Below are 19,587 nucleotides of genomic sequence, written 5' to 3'. Positions count from 1 at the left end.
AGCACACATACACACCCCTTGAAGAAGGCGTTTTCTAACAATTCTGTGGTATTGTGTAAAAGTTTCAAATATCAAAGTCTGAATACAGATGGAATACCTGTCCTTGTTAATCCAAAGATAATGTCATTGTTGAGTATTATAAACGTGAAAAAGTTTCTTTGCAGAATTAAGTATCTTACTAACGGCGCGGACTGATTCCACAGAGCAAATGAAATCATGCAAGTCACACAACAAACACCTATGTCAGACCAGTACCAGAAACGTCATGGGTCATCTACTGGATTTCTTCTAATCACTCGTCTCAATCCATTTCCTTCACTTGATGCTTATACACACTACCTCAATTCATGCACTTTGTGAAAGGGAAATCGTGTTTAACAAATTTAGACATTTTTGAGGATGTAACTGGCAGGGTAAATTAATTGGACCCAGTGGGTATAGTATACCTGAATTTTTGAAAGACATTAAATAATATGCCACCCAAACAGTTATTGCACAACATAAGGGTTCATGGGGTTGAAAGTCATATATTGGCATAAGAACAGGAAAGAGAATAGAAATAAACAAGTCATTTTCAGTTTGTGGCCTATATGAAGTGAGGTGCGAAAAGAATCAGTGCTGGAGCTCAGCTATTTACAAGCTTACATTAATAACTTAGATGAAGGGACTAGGTGTAACGTATACATGTTACTGACGCAAGTAGCATGCAACGCTCAGGGCCGAGAGATCCTACGAACAACAAATTAAATCAAAGCTCTGCAGTCCTGCCACACCGAGGTGTGAATGGTGGTCGACTATTAAAGAAAATAGAGGAGGCTCCACAAGTATCTCCACCCTCAATGATGGGAGAGCCAAACCACATCAGATGGATGATCCAACCCAGCCTCCCACCGAGTCCACAACACCACAGATGCCAGTCTTCTGCCAATTTGATTCACTCCACATGATATCAAGAAATGGCTGAAGGTATTAGATACAGCAAAGGCAATGGGTCTTGACATCATTCCAGGAGTACTCCTGAAGACTTGTGCTCTAGAACTAATTTCACCACTAGCCACGATGCCCCAGGGCAGTTATAACATTGACATCTACCTGACAACATGGTAAGTTGTCCATACATCCTGTCCACAAAAAGTAGCACAAATCCATTCTAGCCAGTTACCTGTCAATCAGTCTACTCATGATCATCAGCAAAGTGATGGAAAATGTGTTGATGCCGAAGTCAAGTAGCTTTTACACAGCAAAATAGCCTGATCACCGATGTTCATTTTGGGTTCTGCCAGAGTTATTCAGCTCCAGGTCTCAGTATAGAATTGGTGCAAACATGGACAAAAGAGCTGGATTCAAGAGGTGAGCCGAGAGTGACTGCCTTTGACACCAAGGTAAAATTTGACCAAGTATAGCATCAAGGGCACTCGTAAAATTCAAGTCAGTGGAAATCAGTGAATCGAACTGGTTGGAGTCACACCCTGTTCAAAAAAAGGTGATTGGACGCCAATTATCCCAGCACCAGAAAATCCCTGCAGGAGTTCCTCAGGGTAGAGCCCGATGCCCAACTAAGTTCAGCTGCTTCATCAGAAGGTCAAAAGGAGGATGTTTACTGATGATAACACAGAGTTCAGTACCACCCACAACTCCTCAAATATTGAACAAGTCCATACTCATATGCACAAGACCTGGATAACATTTAACTTTCAGCTGATAATTAGCAAGTAACAACCGTCCTGATTTTTCAAAGCCTTTACCAGGTACAAAGTCAGAAGTGTGATGGAATACCCTTCACTTGCCTGGATGAGTGCAGCTCCAACAACATTCAAGCAACATTATATATGTGTATCATATATAAGTTACACAGCTACAGCTAGCCATGCTTCTTTCCACCTGCCATATTTATCTTCTAGAAGGACAAGGGCAGCAGGTGCATGGGAACACCATTATTTGCAAGCTCTGCTCCAGGCCACACACCATTCTGGCTTGGAACTATATCACTGTTCCTTCACTGTTGCTCGGTCAAAATCCTGGAACTCCTTTCTTAACAGCAGTGTGGGTGCACATGTACCAGATGGACTGTGGCAGTTCAAGAATACAGCTCACCACCACCTTCTCAAGGTAAATTAGGGTTGGTCTTGCTAGAGATGCTCAGATCCCACAAACTCATAAAAATTGAAGAGAGCTTGGTGAAAAAGCTGTGCGGAAGACACGAAGAGTAGGAAAAGTAATATAGGTTACGTGAGGGAGCAAGGTTGCGCAGATGATGTATAATGTGGGGAAACGTGGGGTTGAGTAGAAAAACAGAATTTGTTTCAAATGCTAAGAATCTATTAAGCATTTTATAAGAAACAGAAACGGTTAACATGCAGCTACAGCAAGTAATTAAAAAGGCAAATGGTGTGTCGGTCTTTATTACAATGGGATGGAGTTCACGAGCAAGGGCTGCAAATGGACAATTTGGTGAGATCACTCCTCGAGTACTGTAGACAATTTGGGCCTCCACATCTAAGAATCATTGAATCCCTACAGTGCAGGAGGTCATTCAGCCCGTTAGGTCTGCACCCTAACATGGACCTACTCCCCAACCCAACCTTTGGACACTAAGAGCAATTTAACATGACCAATTCACCTAACCTGAACAGCTTCGGACTGTGGGAGGAAACCGGAGCACCCTTTAGGACACGCAAGCACAGAGAATGTGCAAATTCTACACGGACAATCACCCAAGGTCAGAACGCAACCTGGATCGCAAACGTGGTAAGGCAGTGGTGCCAAAAACTGGCAGTAAGGTGACACAGTGGTTTGCGCCACTGCTTCACAGCACCAGCAACCTGGGTTCAATTCCGACCTTGGGCGACTTTGTGGAGTTTGCACATTATCTCCATGTCTGTGTGCATTCCTCTGGGGATTTCCTCCCACGGTCCAATGATGTGCAGATTAGGTGGATTTGCCATTGATGTCCAAAAGAGGCGGGAGGAGATGGGGGGCCCTAGGTAGAGTGCTCTTTCGGAGGTTTGGTGCACTCCCGATGGGCAGAATAGCCTCCTTCTGCAGTGCAGGAATTCTTTTTTTTTAAATTTAGAATGCCCAATTAATCTTTTCCAGTTAAGGGGTAATTTAGCATGGCCAATCCACCTACGCTGCACTTCTTTGGGTTGTGGGGGCGAAACCTATGAAAACACAGGGAGAATGTGCAAACTCCACACAGACAGTGACCCAGAACCGGGATCGAACCTGGGAACTCAGCGCCATGAGGCAGCAGTGCTAACCACTGCACCATCATGCCATCCTGCATTGTAGGGATTCTATGGTTAAAAGCATTGTCCTACCATTGAGAGATTGTGTAACATGGGCTTATAACATTGAATTTAAAAGAATAAGCGGTGATCTCATTGAAATGTAAATGATTCTGAGCAAGCTTTGCAGGATAGAAGTTGAAAGGCTGGCTGCACTAGAAACAGGGGGAATCCCAGGATAAGGGGACAGTCATTTCAAACGAAGATGAGAAGTTCTTCATTCGGAGAGTTGAGAGTCATTGGAATTCTCTACCTGAAATGCTGTGGTTGCTTAGTGTTTGAGTATAATCAAGGCCAAGATGAATAGATTTTCGGACACTACATAAATCAGGCGATATGGGGATTGAGCATGAAAATGGAGTTGAGGCTGAGGATCAGTTATAAGCATTGAATATAGAGCAGGCTCCAGGAGCTGAGTGGCCTACTCCGCCTTAGTTTTTAATCTCAAGATTCTTGTCGCCCCATAGTTAGTTGTCCCAAGTACCTACTACTGTGGAGACTGGTTCAGTCACCATGTTCCACTCCATATCCATTCTTCGAAGTCCACCAGTACATACAGTGTGGATTACCCGACGCTAATATCTCTCAGCCCAGGCAGGACTCTAGCGTTGTCTATCTGGATCGCCAGGCGCAGACCTATGTAACCCATCGCCACTTATTCCAACTCCTCCTGGGATGCTGACACCCATTCAAGCTCCTGGGTCTCTTAGATCTCCAGCTCTCCTCCCAATCATCCCGATTTCAGCCCATGCTTGGGTTTCTGCCATAATTCCCATTCACCCACTCTGACAGATACAGTCACCTCAACCCTCCTGCAATTCTCCAGACCTTCCCGGCTTCCTGCCTCCACCGTCCCATTGCCAGTCCGAGTTCCCACGGTCATCGCACAGCCCCACGCAACCGCTCACCATTGTGATGGACCCAGGCAGGTTTGAGCAGCTTCATGCTGGGCCCTGAGACCTGGGACTTCAGCTGCACCTCACTCGCTCCTGGTGTCACTGTCCCGGGGTGCCCCCGGCCTCTCACTCCGCTCCCGCCGGAAGGGAGCAACGCACTCAGCGCTCCCCGGAAAGCCACACGCCGCTGCAGGAACACTCCGAGGAAACGTCAAGGTCAGGACAAACGTTCCTGTGCAAAATAAAGCCCCAAAGCCTGACCCTTTCGGCAGCTGCACTTAGACCCGGAGTTTTAACTTTCAGTCACATCTGTCGTTATTCATTTGAACACATACGAATCTAATTGCTTCATTCATTTATTTTCACTGAGTACAATGAATGAAGGGCTTGTGTGATAACCCAAAACATCGGCAAACCTAACACTCGCTCTATTTTGGCTGCGACTGGAGTGTTCAGCAATTGGCAAAATCGTCATCTTCCTGGGAAGAATGCTGTCCCAGTCACGATACAGAGTGACCGGAAAAAACCCCAAAAGGCAGCGAATCGCTCTATGATCTGGAATGCCAGCTGCCTGAAACGGAGGCAGATTCAATCATGGCTTGTAAAAACTCATGAAGAGAAAATATTGCAGGCAAAGTGCTGGGTGTGGGACGAATTGAATTGTTCTTTAAAAGAGCCCTTGGACTTGACAGCTTGACTGTCATTCTTTCACAAGGACAGGACACTTTACAGCCAAATAATTGGAAAGTAGTCATTAATACAATATGGTGAACGCTTAGATTTGTTTGTAACAAGAAGCCTAACACAGCATTCACCTGAGGAAGGAGCAGTGCTCTGAAAGCTAATGATTCGAAACAAACCTGTTGGATTTAACCTGGTGTTCATAGAAGATAGAATAGAACAGTACAGCACAGAACAGGCCCTTCGGCCCTCGATGTTGTGCCAAGCCATGATCACCCTACTCAAACCCACGTATCCACCCTATACCCATAACCCAACAACCGCCCTAACCTTACTTTTTAGGACACTACGGGCAATTTAGCATGGCCAATCCACCTAACCCGCACATCTTTGGACTGTGGGAGGAAACCGGAGCACCCGGAGGAAACCCACGCACACACGGGGAGGACGTGCAGACTCCGCACAGACAGTGACCCAGCCGGGAATCAAACCTGGGACCCTGGAGCTGTGAAGCATTTATGCTAACCACCATGCTACCGTGCTGCCCGTGTTGTAAGACTGTGCTCACTCCAGTCCAACACCGGCATCTCCACATCACAGCAATGAAGTAAGAACAGATAATCCGTTTTGGTGATGTTGGTTAATTACTATTGAGCACCAGGAAGAACTCCCTTGCGTTTCTTCCAGTTATCTCTTTAGATGTTTTACGCTCATTCAAGAGGAGAGGGTTTGGACATTGGTGATAATTCGCATCTCATCAAAATAAACCCGTTCCTGTCGTGCGGCACTCCCTCAGTACTGCACTCAAACGTCAGCCAAGATTTGGTGCTCAATTGACTTAAAGTTATAAAGAAATGTTAAGGAAATTGGATTTTATACACTTTTGCGGCAAGTGCAGCTTGCAGTGATATATTTGCAGTTTTCTAGATGATTGTGTGTGGAAGCTGAAGAATTAGCCCAGGTCAATTATTCACTATGATGAAGAATTAAAATTATTAGTCAAAAGAATTAGTAAATGGACTTGAGAAGCAAATTATTATTTCATTTCCACAGAGAAAAGCAATTTTGAGATAATGAATGAGGCAGGGTGGCATTACTAAAATGATGAACTTGTTGCTGAGAATAGCCATATCCTATTCCGACTATTTCTTTTTTTCTTAATTGTTATTAGTTATTCCAATGCTCACTCAAGGACAGTAATATACTTCATATCATTAAAAGAACAGATGTGCACAAAATATTCCAGAACAAATGGTTCAGCACTCTCTTCCTCTAGATCCAGGTACTGTTGATTAAAATAAATATTTGCATTTATATAGCACCTTACACAACCACCAACCAAAGCACATTGCAGCCAATTCAATCGTTTTTAAGTGCAATCACTGTTGTAATGTAGGGAACACAGCAGCACATTAATTTCCTCTCGCATACTTTATATTCTGCAGTTTGCAAATGTTCCTCACAATACCATTGTCAAAGTCAGGAGCATTTTTAAAGAAGCAAGGCTTCTAAGTCCAACACTTTAGGTAATCTAATTGAAAACTCTTTCCACTCTGAAAAATTATAATTCGTGGCAACAATCTGTTTCCACTTTCTGACCGAAATATTTATCAAATTTAATACATTACAGTGTTTTCAGTAACTCCAGATCTTTGTTGTGGGGGCTGTTTAGCTCACTGGGCTAAATTGCTGGCTTTGAAAGCAGACCAAGGCGTAACAGCCTCCCCGAACAGGTGCCGGAATGTGGCAACTAGGGGATTTTCACAGTAACTTCATTTGAAGCCTACTCGTGACAATAAGCGATTTTCATTTCATTTTCATCTGTGAGAAAGCTGGTCAAAATAGTGTTGAAAGTACAAGAATATCACAATTTATTCAGTTGTGCGAAGTGCTTTATAAATGCAAGTTTGTTTGGGAAAACATCACAACACTTCCCTTTCCTAAATCCATGCTGTGTAGCCCTTTAGCAAGCTATATTTTCCCCAAGTGTTTTCATTCAAATATCTCATTGTTGCTCATTATTAATTTCTGAAGACTTTGGATGTTTGTTGTACAGATTGCCCCTAAAAATAAGTGTGGTTGCTGTACATTTATTTTATAAAAACAACAAAATGCGGCGTCCCATTAATAATCTTAGTTTATTTTTTTTTAATTTAAAAGAGATGTTTAATCTGAAAACAAACCCCTGAGTGTCTTTGCTCAGCTTCTTGATTATGAGATCTGGGAACATTAATCGCGAACTTTGCATCCTAGTCGGACTGTATTTCTGTGACGATGAGCTGCTGTTATTGGTGCGCCGCTGAAGGTAACTCGGGTGGTGTGGCCAGGACGGAGGAGAGGCTGCGACTTGGTTGGTGAGAGGGGGAGAGCGAGAGAGGTCGGTAAAGGTGTGGACAAGGAGGCTGCGTCTCAGCACGGTGGACATGTCCTGGATAGTCCGGCCGGTCGTCGGCCTGATGTGAGTTTGGGAGGGGAGAGGCCTTGGATCCATGTTGAAAGGGTTGTTCCTGTTGTGAGTGCATTTCACGGTCAATCTCATGTGTAGGTAAGGAGTCCCCCAGAGTAAATGAAAGAGCTTGCATTTATATAGCACCTTCGGCAACTTCTGGAGTCATAGTGTAATTAGAGTGTAGTGATTTCTGTAATGTTTTGGGAGTCATTGATCACGATTCTCTTAAGGTTAATGTGCAGGTTCAGTCGGCAGTTTGGAAGGCAAATGCAATGTTAGCATTTATGTTGAGAGGGCTAGAATACAAGACCAGGGATGTACTTCTGAGGCTATATAAGACTCTGGTCAGACCCCATTTGGAGTATTGTGAGCAGTTCTGGGTCCCACATCTAAGGAAGAATGTGCTGACCTTGGAAAGGGTCCAGAGGAGGTTCACAAGAATGAAGAGCTTGTCGTATGAGGAACGGTTGAGGACTCTGGGTCTGTACTCATTGGAATTTAGAAGGATGAGGGGAGATCTTACTGAAACTTACAGGATACTGCTAGGCCCGGATAGAGTGGACGTGGAGAAGATGTTTCCACTTGTAAGAAAAACTAGAAGCAGAGGACACAATCTCTGACTAAAGGGGCGATCCTTTAAAACAGAGATGAGGAGGAATTTCTTCATCCAGAGGGTGGTGAATCTGTGGAACTCTTTGCCTCAGAAGGCTGTGGAGGCCAAATCACTGAGTGTCTTTAAGACAAATAGGTTTTTGATTAATATGGGGATCAGGGGTTATGGGGAGAAGGCAGGAGAATGGGGATGAGAAAAATGTTAGCCATGATTGAATGGTGGAGCAGACTCGATGGGCCGAGTGGCCTAACTCTGCTCCTGTGTCTTATGGTCTTATAATGTAGGAAATGCGGCTGCCAATTGGTGCACAGTATGATCCCACAAACAACAACAACCAGCTAACCAGTTAGCGACGTTGGTCGAAGGTAAATATTGTCTGACAGAAAACCCCAGCTCTTGGAATACTAACATATTTTGCATAGTTCTGAGAAAGTAGGGTGCACCTGGGCTGAATGGTTCACCTTATAGGAGGCATCACTGCTCAGCAGTACTGTATTCCCTCAATACTGCACCACTGCAGCATCAGCCTACATTGTGTCTCTTGAACTGGAGCTTGAACTGCCAACTAATGTCTTTCTGTCTCGAAGGCGAGAGAACTACCATTCAACCAATGCTGAGGCTTGGCAGAAGGATTGTTGTAGGTGACTGAAAGTATGGCCCTAAAGATAGATTTTCAACAGGTTTTGAAGGAGGCACATTGGCACACTGCTACCTCATAGCGCCAGGGTCCCAGTTTCAATTTCGATCTTGGGTGACTGGAATTTGTTTTGGCCGTTCTCCTCATGTATGCAAGGGTTTCCTCCAGGTGCTTCAGTTTCCTCCCACAGTCCCAAGATGTGCAAGTTAAGGTCTGGCCACTATTGAGGTCAACCAACCAAATAGAAGAAAGGAAACAAACTTGTGGACAAAGCAAAAAGGGCCGCTCCTGACAGGGGCACTGCCTGAAAGTAACAAAGATCAATGGAAACTTAAAAGCATCAAATGAGAGTGCAATTTAAGGGGTCAATAAAGCCCTCCAAACCCTGTGATGTCCACCGGCCATGGAAGGCCTCAATGGTGCACATGGACACCGTATGCCCCCTTTTTAAGAACACCCAGCTGCGAATGTAGCCACGGAGGAGGGGCAGACAGTCTGGTTGGACGACTCCCTCGGTTGCCCACAGCCTGGACCTGTAAATGGCATGCTTTACCAGACCCAGGAGCAGGTTCACAAGGGAGATCCTCCACCTTACCTGCCCCTCTCCGCACCAGGTTCCCGTAGATCAGAAGCGTGGGGCAGAAGTGCAAACAAAACATCAACAAAAGATGCATCAAAAAACTAAAAAGAGAGTCCGACCTATAACATGTAACATAGACATGGTCCAGGGACTCCATAAGGCCGCAAGAATGGCAGACATCTCAAACAAACAGTGACCTTGGCCTCCAGTTCCTGCCAGTTAGCCGGCCAGGATTCCTCAGCCGGGCAAAGATGAACTCCCAAATAGAGGAGGCTGGTCTTGCTCCAGGTGAAAGGCCTGAACTCCTCTGGGAGGGCGTCTATCTGCCACGGACTGACCTGGAGTCCCGAACACTTGGTCCAGTTGATCCTGATGTGGAGATGCCGGCGTTGGACTGGAGTGAGCACAGTAAGAAGTCTTACAACACCAGGTTAAAGTCCAACAGGTTTTCACCAGCTCAACAGCAGCAACTCTGTACAACTGCAAAATTATTTACAACACATAAGTATGCATCTGTTTGGTGGTGGGGGGAGCGCGGGTGGAGACTGGGGAGGTAAATATACATTTGGGTGCCAGAGAAACAATTACAGAGGGCAATACTCGAATGGGTCTGGTGTTGGTGTTATCGCTTACTTCTCACAGATTGGTTTCACTGCCATTGTCGTCTCGCGCTCACCTCCGCTTCAGCTGTTCCTCCCGTCTTTCACCTGTATTCTCCTTGTACTCTGTTCCTGTAGATGCCAAGTTTGTTATCATTTCCTGCACCCTCCTCCCGGCTATCATTTCCCTGCCCCCCCAACCTCCCTCGTTCTCCTCTATTGTTCCCTGTCTCTTCCCTCTTCCCCACCACCCCCGCCCCCCCCCCCCCCCCCCCCCCCCTTCTGTGGTTCGCCTTTCTTTCCTCTTAGGTTTAGCTGTTTCCACAAACCCCCCCCCCCCGGTCTCTATCTCCCTCTCAAGCTTTGGCTACTTTCCCCTGATTCTTGGCTACCTGGCTATTCTTCTGCTTGTTCGTTGGCTACAAACAGGTCCCGGAACAATGGGTTGAATGGCTCCCACGTTCTGTGGAAGCCGTCGTCTGACCCTCGGATGGCGAATTTGATTTTCTCCATTTGGAGATATTCCGAGAGGTCGGACAGCCAGTCTGCAGCTTTGGGTGATGCTGCTGACCGCCAGCCGAACAGGATTCTACATTGGGTGATCAGGGAGGCAAAGGCAAGGGCGCCTATCCTCCTCCCCAGAAATAGATCTGGCTGGTCTGAAACCCCGAAGACTGCCACCCTCATCCCCACCACTCTGGACATTGCCTCGAAGAAGGCTGTCCAGAACCCCGCAAGTCTGGGGTGTGGTTGGCCGGGCCTCCTTGGCACCGTTCACATCTGTCCTCCACCTCCGAGAAGAACCTACTCATACGGGTTCTTGTTAAGTGGGCTCTATGTACCACTTTTAGTTGCGTCAGGCTGAGCCTTGCGCACGTGGAGGTGGAGTTGACGCTATGCAGTGCTTCGCTCCAGAGTCTCCACCCTATTTCAATCCCCAGGTCCTCCTCCCATTTCTTTCTTGTTGCATCCAGCACGGTGTCGGCCCTTTCTACCAGTTGGTCATACATGTCGCCACAGTTTCCTTTATCTAATATGCTTGCGTCCACTAACTCTTCCAGTAATGGCGGTTGTAGGTACGTCCTTGTCTCCTTTCGTTGTAAGTTTTTGAGTTGCAGGTACCTTCGCTCGTTCCCCCTGGCTAGCTGGAATTTCTCTGTCAGTTCGTCCAGTGTTACGATCCTGCCGTCCGTGTATAGGTCCCTGACTGTCAGTGTCCCGCCGTCCTGTCCCCATCTTTTGAAGGTAGCGTCAGTCAACGTTGGTGTGAACCTATGGATGTTGCAGATGGGAGCTTTGTCCAACATTTTGGTCAGGCCATATTGCTGCCGTAGTGGTTCCAGGACTGGAGGACGGCTGGAGTGTTTTTTGGGTGGGGAAGGGAGTGCTGCCGTGGCGTGGGCCCGGAGGGAGGTCCCCATGCAGGAGGCCTCTTCCGCGCGCACCCACTCGGCTTCTGGCTCCTTGGTCCATCCCTTTATTCGCTTGGCCATCGCCGCCCAGTGGTAGAATTATAGGTTTGGGAGGGCTAGCTCCCTGGATTTTATGTTTTGTAGGACCTTCTTTGGGATCCTAGCATTCTTCCTCTTCCTCTCCCCCCCCCCCCCCCCCCCCCCCATGCGAATGCCATGATTAGTTTGTCTAGTGCTTTGAAAAAGGCCTTGGGGATGTAGATCGGAATGGATCTAAGTAGGAACAGGTACCTGGGCAGTGCGTTCATTTTGATCGTCTGGACACTCCCCGCGAGGGAGAGTGGGAGTGTGTTCCATCTTGGCAGGTCCTTTTTTTAACTTCCTCTGTCAGACTGGTGAGGTTCCATTGTGGATCCCTTTCCAGTCATGGGCTATTTGGATCCCCAGGTAGCGGAATTTGAGTCGGGCTTGTTTAAACGGCAGTCCCGTTAGTGCTGCCCCACCCCCCCCCCCCCCCCCCCCACCCCCCCCCCCCCCCCCCCCCCCCCCACTTGTGGGTGTACCGGGAAGGTCTCACTTTTGCTCATGTTGAGTTTGTAGCCCGAAAAGGTGGCAAACTCTTTCAGGAGCGCTATGATTCCGCCCATGCTGCTCTGTGGGTCCGAAATGTAGAGGAGCAGGTCATCTGCATTAAGTGAGACTCTGTGCTCTCTGTCGCCCCTTCGGATCCCCTTCCAGCTTTTTGCTGCTCTGAGCGCAATTGCTAGTGGCTCGATCGCTGGAGCGAACAGCAGCAGGGACTGTGGGCATCCTTGTCTGGTGCCCCTGTGCAGCTGGAAGTACCGGGAGTTGGTGTTGTTGGTCCATACACTCGCCATGGGAGCGTTGTATAGGAGCTTTACCCAGGAGGTGAACCCTGTTCCAAGCCCGAACCGCTCCAGTACCTCTAAGAGGTATTTCCATTCCACTGTCGAAGGCCTTTTCTGCGTCTAGGGAGACAATCACCTTCGGTGTTCTCTCCCCGGATGGGGTCATTATCACGTTCAGCAGGTACCTGATTTTGGAGGTAAGCTAACTACCTTTGACAAAGCCCGTCTGGTCCTCTGCGACCACCTTTGGTACGCAGTCTTCTAGCCTTTTGGCCAGTATTTTGTCATCTGCGTTCAGCAGTGAGATGGGTCTGTTTGACCCACATTCCGTTGGGTCTTTGTCTTTCTTGGTTATCAGCGAGATTGAGGCCTGTGCTAGCGTGGGTGGCAGTGTGCCCCTAGCTAGCGTATCTGTGAACATCTCCCGCAGTTGCGGGGCCAGTGCTGTCGCAAATGTTTTGTAGAAGTCTGCCAGGAACCCGTCTGGTCCCGGTGCCTTCCCCGCCTACATGGAGCTAATGCTGTCCATGATCTCTCCCAGTGCTAGTGGTTTTTCCAGGCCCCGTTTTCTGCCCTCCCCCATGACTGGTATGTCCAGTCCATCAAGGAACTCCCGCACTCCCCCATTGGGGGCTCTGAGGTGTACAGCCCTTGGTAGAAGGCCTTGAAGGTTTTGTTGATCTTTTCTGGTTCTGTGTCTAATGTGCCTCTGGTATCCCTGATTAGTGCAGTTTCTCTGCTGGCTGCCTGCTTTCTCAGCTGGTGTGCCAACAGGCAGCTGGCTTTGTCTCCGTGTTCGTATAGGGTCTCGTGCCTGGCGGAGTTGGTGCACTGCTTTCCTGGTGGAGAGCAGATCAAAGTTCCTTTGTAGCTATTTCCTCTCCGCCAGGAGCTCTGTGGTCGGGGCCTCGGGAGTATTTACGGTCTACCTCCAGTATGGAGTCGTCCAGCTGCTGCCTAGCCGCCCTTTCCTCCCTATCTCCGCGCTTTGAAAGCGATAATTTCCCCTTTAGCGCTTCCAAGAACGTGGAGGGTGAGACCTCCCCGTTCTGGTTGTTCTCTGTGTACTCTGCTGTGGCCCACAATATCTTTTCGTTGAAGGCCTTGTCAGCTAGTAGGGCAATGTCCAACCTCCATGTGGGACGTTGAGCCCTGCCCGTCTCCAGGCCTCACGTCCATGGAGCATGGTCTGATATCACAATTGCGGAGTATTCCACTTTGTCTATCCCTGGACGCACCATTTTCCCCACCACAAAGAAGTCAATTCTGGTGTATATGTTGTGTCCTGGGGAGAAGAAGGAGAATTCCTTCTCTCCTGGTGGGTGAACCTCCAGGGGTCCACCGCTCCCATCTATTCCATAAAGTGACCGAGTTCCCTTGCCATGCTTGAGGTTTTCCCAGTTTTGGGGTTTGATCTGTCAGTCATTGGATCCTGTACACAGTTGAAGTCCCCCCCCCCCCCCCCCCCCATCCCCCCCATGATTAGTCGGTGCGTCGCTATGTCAGGGATTTCTGCCGTGGTCTTCTTGATGAAGCTCGTGTCTCCCAGTTGGGCGCGTACACGTTAACTAGTGCTACCGGTGCCCCATCCAGGGCCCCGCTGACGTTGACGTACCGTGCTCCTGGGTACATAACCGTCTTTGTCGCCCTAGACATTGTCCTCTTGCTGATATTGCCACCCCCCTAGCCCTCGTCCCATAGCAGGAATGGTAGTTTTGTCCCACCCAACCCTTTCTGACCCACAGTCGGTCCTGCTCTCTCAGGTGTGTCTCTTGGAGGAAGACTATGTCGGCCTTCATATTTCTTAGGTGGGTGAGGACTCTGGATCTTTTCTCTGGGCAGTTGAGTCCCCTTACATTCCAGGTGACTATCCTGGTGGGGGGCTTCTGCCCCATCGTTCCTGTGGGATTAACCATACTTACCTGGTGGATGCACCCCTGCCCTCCGGGGTTTCCCTTTGTTAGGGGGCCGTCCAGGATGGCCGCTGTCACTGCTCTCTCCATGCGGACGTGTCCCTGCACTCCGGGATTTCCCTTTGTTCAGGGGGCACCCCGACATGGCTGCCCAGTGTGTGTCCACCACGCGGGTAGTCCCCTGCACTCTGGGGTCTCCCTTCGCCCAGAGACAGTACTGGGTGGATGCTTGCAGCGATTCCTTGTTTCGAGCCCTTGGTTGTGGCACTTTGTAGCCCTATTGCTATTCCTTTTCTAGCCTTGTTTGTCCCTCCTTCCCTGTGTTTCCTCCCCCTTTTTGCCCCCTCTCCCATTTACCCCTCCTTTGTCCCTCTTTCCCCTGTTCCTATCCCCGTTTTCTCACCCACCTCTGTTGAGTGGTGTCCCCCAAACCCCCCCCCCCCCCCCCCCATTGCCTGGCGCCTTCCCCCTTGTTGGTGCACTGCGGCCCTGCTTGGTTGCATGTCCCTGGCGCTAGCTTTCCTGCTAGTGCGGTGCCCCTCCCCCCTCTCAGGAGTTACTGTCTCACTTCTCCCTTGCCCGGCCTTTGCGGTTTTCTGACCGCTCTTCTCCCATCCTACCCTGCACTTCTCTTGTTTGCTCTCCTTCTCCGTTACTCTCGTTCCCTCGTGCTGGGGCCTGGTCTCCCGTCTGAAGGAGTCCCGCGAGTAGAGGTTTGCTTTTTGTTCAGGGTGCGCTGCCGTGGTGGGGGCGGGGGGGGCCTGGCGTTGCCCCCCCCCGTCGGCGTGTTGTTGCCCCTTGCCAGGGGGCCCTTATTTCTACCCTAGCTGTTGGTTTTCCAGCCTGTGTTCCTCGACAAACTTGTTTGCTTCGGCAGGGGCTCTGAAGAAGTACTCTTGGTATGTGACCCAGAATTTCGCTGGGTACCGCATACCAAAATGCACTTTGTTCTTGTGAAGAGCTGCTTTCGCTCTATTGAATTCGGCCCGTCTCCTGACTAGGTCTGCCCAAATGTCCTCGTAAACTCTAATGAAGTGTCCTTTCCATTTGCAGGTTCTGTTTTGCCTGGCCCAGTGCAGGATTGTTTCCCTGTTTTGGTGCCGGTGCAGTTTAGCTGTAACTGCCCTCGGGTGGTCCCCTGCTGTGGCCTTCGGGCGCAGCAACTGGTGTGCTCTGTCCATTTCTGGTGGGTTGGGGAAAGTTTTCCTCCCCACTAAGTTGCCCAGCATCTCGGTCACGTATGCCATGGGGTTTCTACCCTCGATCCCCTCTGGTAGGCCCACTATCCTGACATTTTGCCTTCTTGAACGGTTTTCCTGATCATCCACTCTGCCTTCAGGCTCCCCTGCGTTGTTCCCAGTCTCGCCACTTCCTTCTCCAGGGCCGTGATCCGGTCGCTCATGTCAGTCGCGGCTTTTCCCAGCTCCTTAATGGTCGCCTCTTGGGCTTCCAGATTCTCCTCTGCTCTGCCCAGGGCGTGCTGCACCTCAGCCAGGGCCTTGGACATTACTGCCTGCACTGCAGCCTCTATATCTGCTCTGGCCTCTGCCTTGTTTTCCTGCTGATGTTCCCTCAGCGCCTCGGCAAAGGCTGCCTTCCAGTTCCAGCTCCCCACTGGCCCAGGGGGAAAATGCTCCTGTCTGTCGAGTTCTTTTTATTGCGGCGAACCTTCCGTTCTGCCGCTCCGTGCGCCGATTAGCTCGTATGAACGGGCTCGCCCATTGCCCCGTCTGGTTTTGGTGCCCTAACTCCCTCTGCTTTGGCTCCCTTCTAGCTTTTTTTTCTACCCCCCTCCCCTTTTTCTTTTCCCCTCCCGCTTTTTCTTTACCCCTCCCTTCTCTCCTTTAACACTTTTTTTTCATAAAACTCTTTTCAAGCACATTTAAAAAAAAAAGTGAAACAATTTCTTTCTCTTTAGGGTCGAGAGAGAGGCTTCTGGTCGGGCCGGGAATCCCTCTTTGTTCTGCCGCCTGCCTCGTGATGGTTGCCGCGTGGGGGGCGGGGGTCAGTCCTTGCTGCTGGCTCGGTCACCGCTTTGGTCCGGGCCACCGCTTGTCTTACCCCGCGTTCTCGGAGGGGGGAGGGGTGGTCGCTGGTCATTCCTGCTGGCTCAGTCCCCGCTCGGTCTCCGCTTTGGTCTGGGCGACCACTCTCTTCCCCCATCGGAAGCTGAATCCCCAAATAAATATTCATGATCCAACTTTCTGAACACCTTCTCCTGATCAACAGACCAGCCTTCTGGGAATGATGGACCAGGTCCCAGACCAGATGGATGTTGCCGTGGATTGTGTGGCCCGGGACTGCGAAGGACTGGTCGGGGTCAATCATGTGGTCCAGCATGGTACCAAAGCGCAAACACATCATCTTGGTGAAGATCTTGTAATCCGTGCAGAGGAGGGAGACCGCTCACTAGCCTTTAAGGTCGTTGAGATCCCCCCCCCCTCTTTGGCAGCAGGGTAATGGTGAACCTGTGCCGCGAGAGGGTCATCTCCCCAGTCCCAATACTTTCCCCCAGGACCCTATGTAGTCACTCCCCAGGACATCCCAGAACGCCCAACAGAACTCCATGGCCAGTCTGTCCAGCCCTGGGGCTTTGTTCCTGGACGGGCTGTGGAGGGCGGCCGTCACCTCCTGCAGGCTTATAGAGCATCAAGTCTCCGGCCCGACCTGTAGTAGGTCCTCCCACAGAACTCTGCAAGCATCCTCACTGGACGGAGAAAAGGGCTCTGTACAAGGTTCGGATTTGGGCCCTGACCACTTCCCATCCAAGATGAGGGACCCGTCGTCGGTCAGCAGTATAAGGAGCTGCTGACGGACCCCGTGCCTTTTTTCCAGCGAGTAGAAGGGGGCGCCGCGGTCCATGTCCGTGGGGATTTGGATCTGCGACCTCGCGCACGACCGGACAAGGTACAGGTCCCGCTGCGCGCCCTTCTTCTCTCTGTGAACCAGCTGCAGGGCTGGGTCCTCATTGCGCTGACCGAGATATGACTCCAGATTGAGCACCTCCTTCTCCAACTCCTTGACCTTGGATTTCCAGGATTTGTTGACCCCCACGCATACGCCTGACAGAAGGTATGCACGTGAATCTTTCCCACATCCCACCATAGCCTCAAGGAGGGAAATCCTGCCAGGAATCGCTCATCAAAGAACAAACAAAGAAAATTACAGCACAGGAACAGGCTATTTGGCCCTCCCAGCCTGCACCAATCCAGATCCTTTATCTAAACCTGTTGCCTATTTTCCAAGGTCTACTTCCCTCTATTCCCCGCCCGTTCCTATATCTGTCCAGATGCATCTTAAATGATGCTATCGTACCCGCCTCTACCACCTCCGCTGGCAAAGCATTCCAGGCACCCACCACCCTCTGCGTAAAAACTTTCCACGCACATCATTTTTCCTCGGATGGTGATGACCAACACGAGGGGACATAGCTTTAAATTGAGGGGTGGTAGATTTAGGACAGATGTCAGAGGCAGTTTCTTTACTCAGAGTGGTAGGGGTGTGGAACGCCCTGCCTGCAACAGTAGTAGACTCGCCAAATTTAAGGGCATTTAAGTGCTCACTGGATAGACATATGGATGAAAATGGAACAGTGTAGGTCAGATGGCTTCAGATGGTTTCACGGGTCGGCGCAACATCGAGGCCGAAGGGCCCGTACTGCGCTGTAATCTATCTCCCTTAAACTTTTTCCCTCTCACCTTGAAATCGTGAACCCTTGTAATTGACACCCACACTCTTGGAAAAAGCTTGTAGCTATCCACCCTGTCCATTGCTCTCATAATTTTGTAGACCTCAATCAGGTCTCCCCTCAACCTCCGTCTTTCCAATGAAAACAATCCTAATCTACTCAACCTTTCTTCATAGCTAGCACCCTCCATACCAGGCAACATCCTGGTGAACCTCCTCTGCACCCTCTCTAAAGCATCCACATCCTTCTGGTAATGTGGCGACCTGAACTGCACGCAGTATTCCAAATGTGGCCTAACCAAAATCCGATACGACTGTAACATGACCTGCCGACTCTTGTACTCAATACCCCGTCCGATGAAGGCCAGCATGCTGTATGCCTTCTTGACCACTCTATCGACTGCGTTGCCACCTTCAGGGTACAATGGACCTGAACTCCCAGATCGCTCTGTACATCAATTTTCCGCAGGACTCTTCCATTGACCATATAGTCTGCTCTGGAGTTAGATCTTCCAAAATGCATCACCTCGCATTTGCCTGGATTGAACTCCACCTGCCATTTCTCTGCCCAACTCTCCAATCTATCTATATTTTGCTGTATTCTCTGACAGTCCTCCTCGCTATCTGCAACTCCACCAATCTTAGTATCATCTGCAAACTTGCTCATCAGACCACTTATACCATCGTCCAGATCATTTATGTATATCACAAACAACAGTGGTCCGAGCACGGATCCCTGTGGAACACCACTAGTCACCTTTCTCCATTTTGAGACACTCCCTTCCACCACTACTCTCTGTCTCCTGTTGTCCAGCCAGTTCTTTATCCATCTAGCTAGTACACCCTGAACCCCATACGATTTCACTTTTTCCATCAACCTGCCATGGGAAACTTTATCAAATGCTTTACTGAAGTCCATGTATATGACATCTACAGCCGTTCCCTCATCAATTAACTTTGTCACTTCCTCAAAGAATTCTATTAGGTTTGTAAGACATGACCTTCCCTGCACAAAACCATGCTGCCTATCACTGATACGTCTATTTTCTTCCAAATGTGAATAGATCCTATCCCTCAGTTCTTCTCCAAGTTTGCCTACCACTGACATCAAGCTCAGAGGTCTATAATTCCCTGGATTATCCCTGCTACCCTTCTTAAACAAAGGGACAACATTAGCAATTCTCCAGTCCTCCGGGACCTCACCCGTGCTCAATGATGCTGCAAAGATATCTGTTAAGGCCCCAGCTATTTCGTCCCTCGCTTCCCTCCGTAACCATCCTCCAACAGCAGGCTGTTAAAATGCCAGTACGCGGACCGCGGCTGAGCATGAGACAGGGCGAGCCCCACCCACACCAGACGGTGGTCCGAGAACGCCACGTGCTGTACAGAGGCCGTCGGGACACTGGGCAGGTATGTCCTAGAAATGTAGAGGCGACTGATGCTGGAGGCTCCAATCCCAGGCCTCACAAAAGTGAAGACACTGGAGTCAGTACGGAGAGTCAGCCAGACGTCCACCAAGTCAAAGAACCCGATCAGGTTCCCTAACTTCACCACACGAGAGTCGCACTGAGTACTGAGGCGGTCCTTTGTCCCAAGGGTGCAATTCACATCACCCCCCACCCCCCTTGATGAAAGCCTGGCGCCGGAAGGAGTAGATGTGCCTGGGGGGGCGGGTGGGGGGCATCATTTAGGACAAGAGGGAGCGGTGACACCTTGGGACGTATCTCCAGTAGTTGGAGGTGGGGGAGGATGAGCTCCGTAGGGGAGGTAGGGTGGGACTTCAGAGAGCATGACCCTCTCGGCGGTGGCCTCAAGAGGGTACACCGCCACGTAGGTCCTGCCCACCGTGAGCCCCTTTTTAAGGGCCAGATGGACCGCGCTCTCAGCCCTCAGCCCTCAGGAAAAACATGACCATCCCATACATACGAGAGGCGGCCACAATGACTGTGGGGCCAATGACCCCG

At 49.7% G+C, this 19,587-nt stretch overlaps 2 protein-coding genes across 6 annotated transcripts in view; one reads left to right on the top strand and one right to left on the bottom strand.

The window, feature by feature from the left end:
* The window catches only part of LOC119963680 (protein HIRA), a 140,061-nt gene extending 135,739 nt beyond the window's left edge, over positions 1-4,322 (bottom strand). For both annotated transcript variants that reach the window (XM_038792998.1, XM_038793005.1), the window contains exon 1: positions 4,196-4,322. In XM_038792998.1, coding sequence (XP_038648926.1) covers positions 4,196-4,232 — 37 coding nt within the window. In that variant the 5' untranslated portion in view covers positions 4,233-4,322. The remainder of the gene's footprint in view (positions 1-4,195) is intronic.
* Positions 1-19,587, top strand: part of mrpl40 (mitochondrial ribosomal protein L40) — a 46,628-nt gene that overhangs the window by 4,006 nt on the left and 23,035 nt on the right. Inside the window, exons 1-2 of one of the 4 annotated variants that reach the window (XM_038793027.1) lie at positions 4,325-4,399; positions 6,036-6,146. In XM_038793027.1, the coding sequence (XP_038648955.1) occupies positions 6,091-6,146 (56 nt within the window). In that variant the 5' untranslated portion in view covers positions 4,325-4,399; positions 6,036-6,090. Of the gene's footprint in view, positions 1-4,324; positions 4,400-6,035; positions 6,147-7,132; positions 7,410-19,587 lie in introns of those variants that run through there. The other 3 variants (XM_038793015.1, XM_038793017.1, XM_038793021.1) reach the window with 3 other exon arrangements.

This window comes from Scyliorhinus canicula, chromosome 1 (genome assembly GCF_902713615.1).
Source record: "Scyliorhinus canicula chromosome 1, sScyCan1.1, whole genome shotgun sequence".
In the NCBI taxonomy this organism is placed as follows: Eukaryota; Metazoa; Chordata; class Chondrichthyes; order Carcharhiniformes; family Scyliorhinidae; genus Scyliorhinus; species Scyliorhinus canicula.
This window is presented reverse-complemented; position numbering and strand designations above follow the sequence as displayed.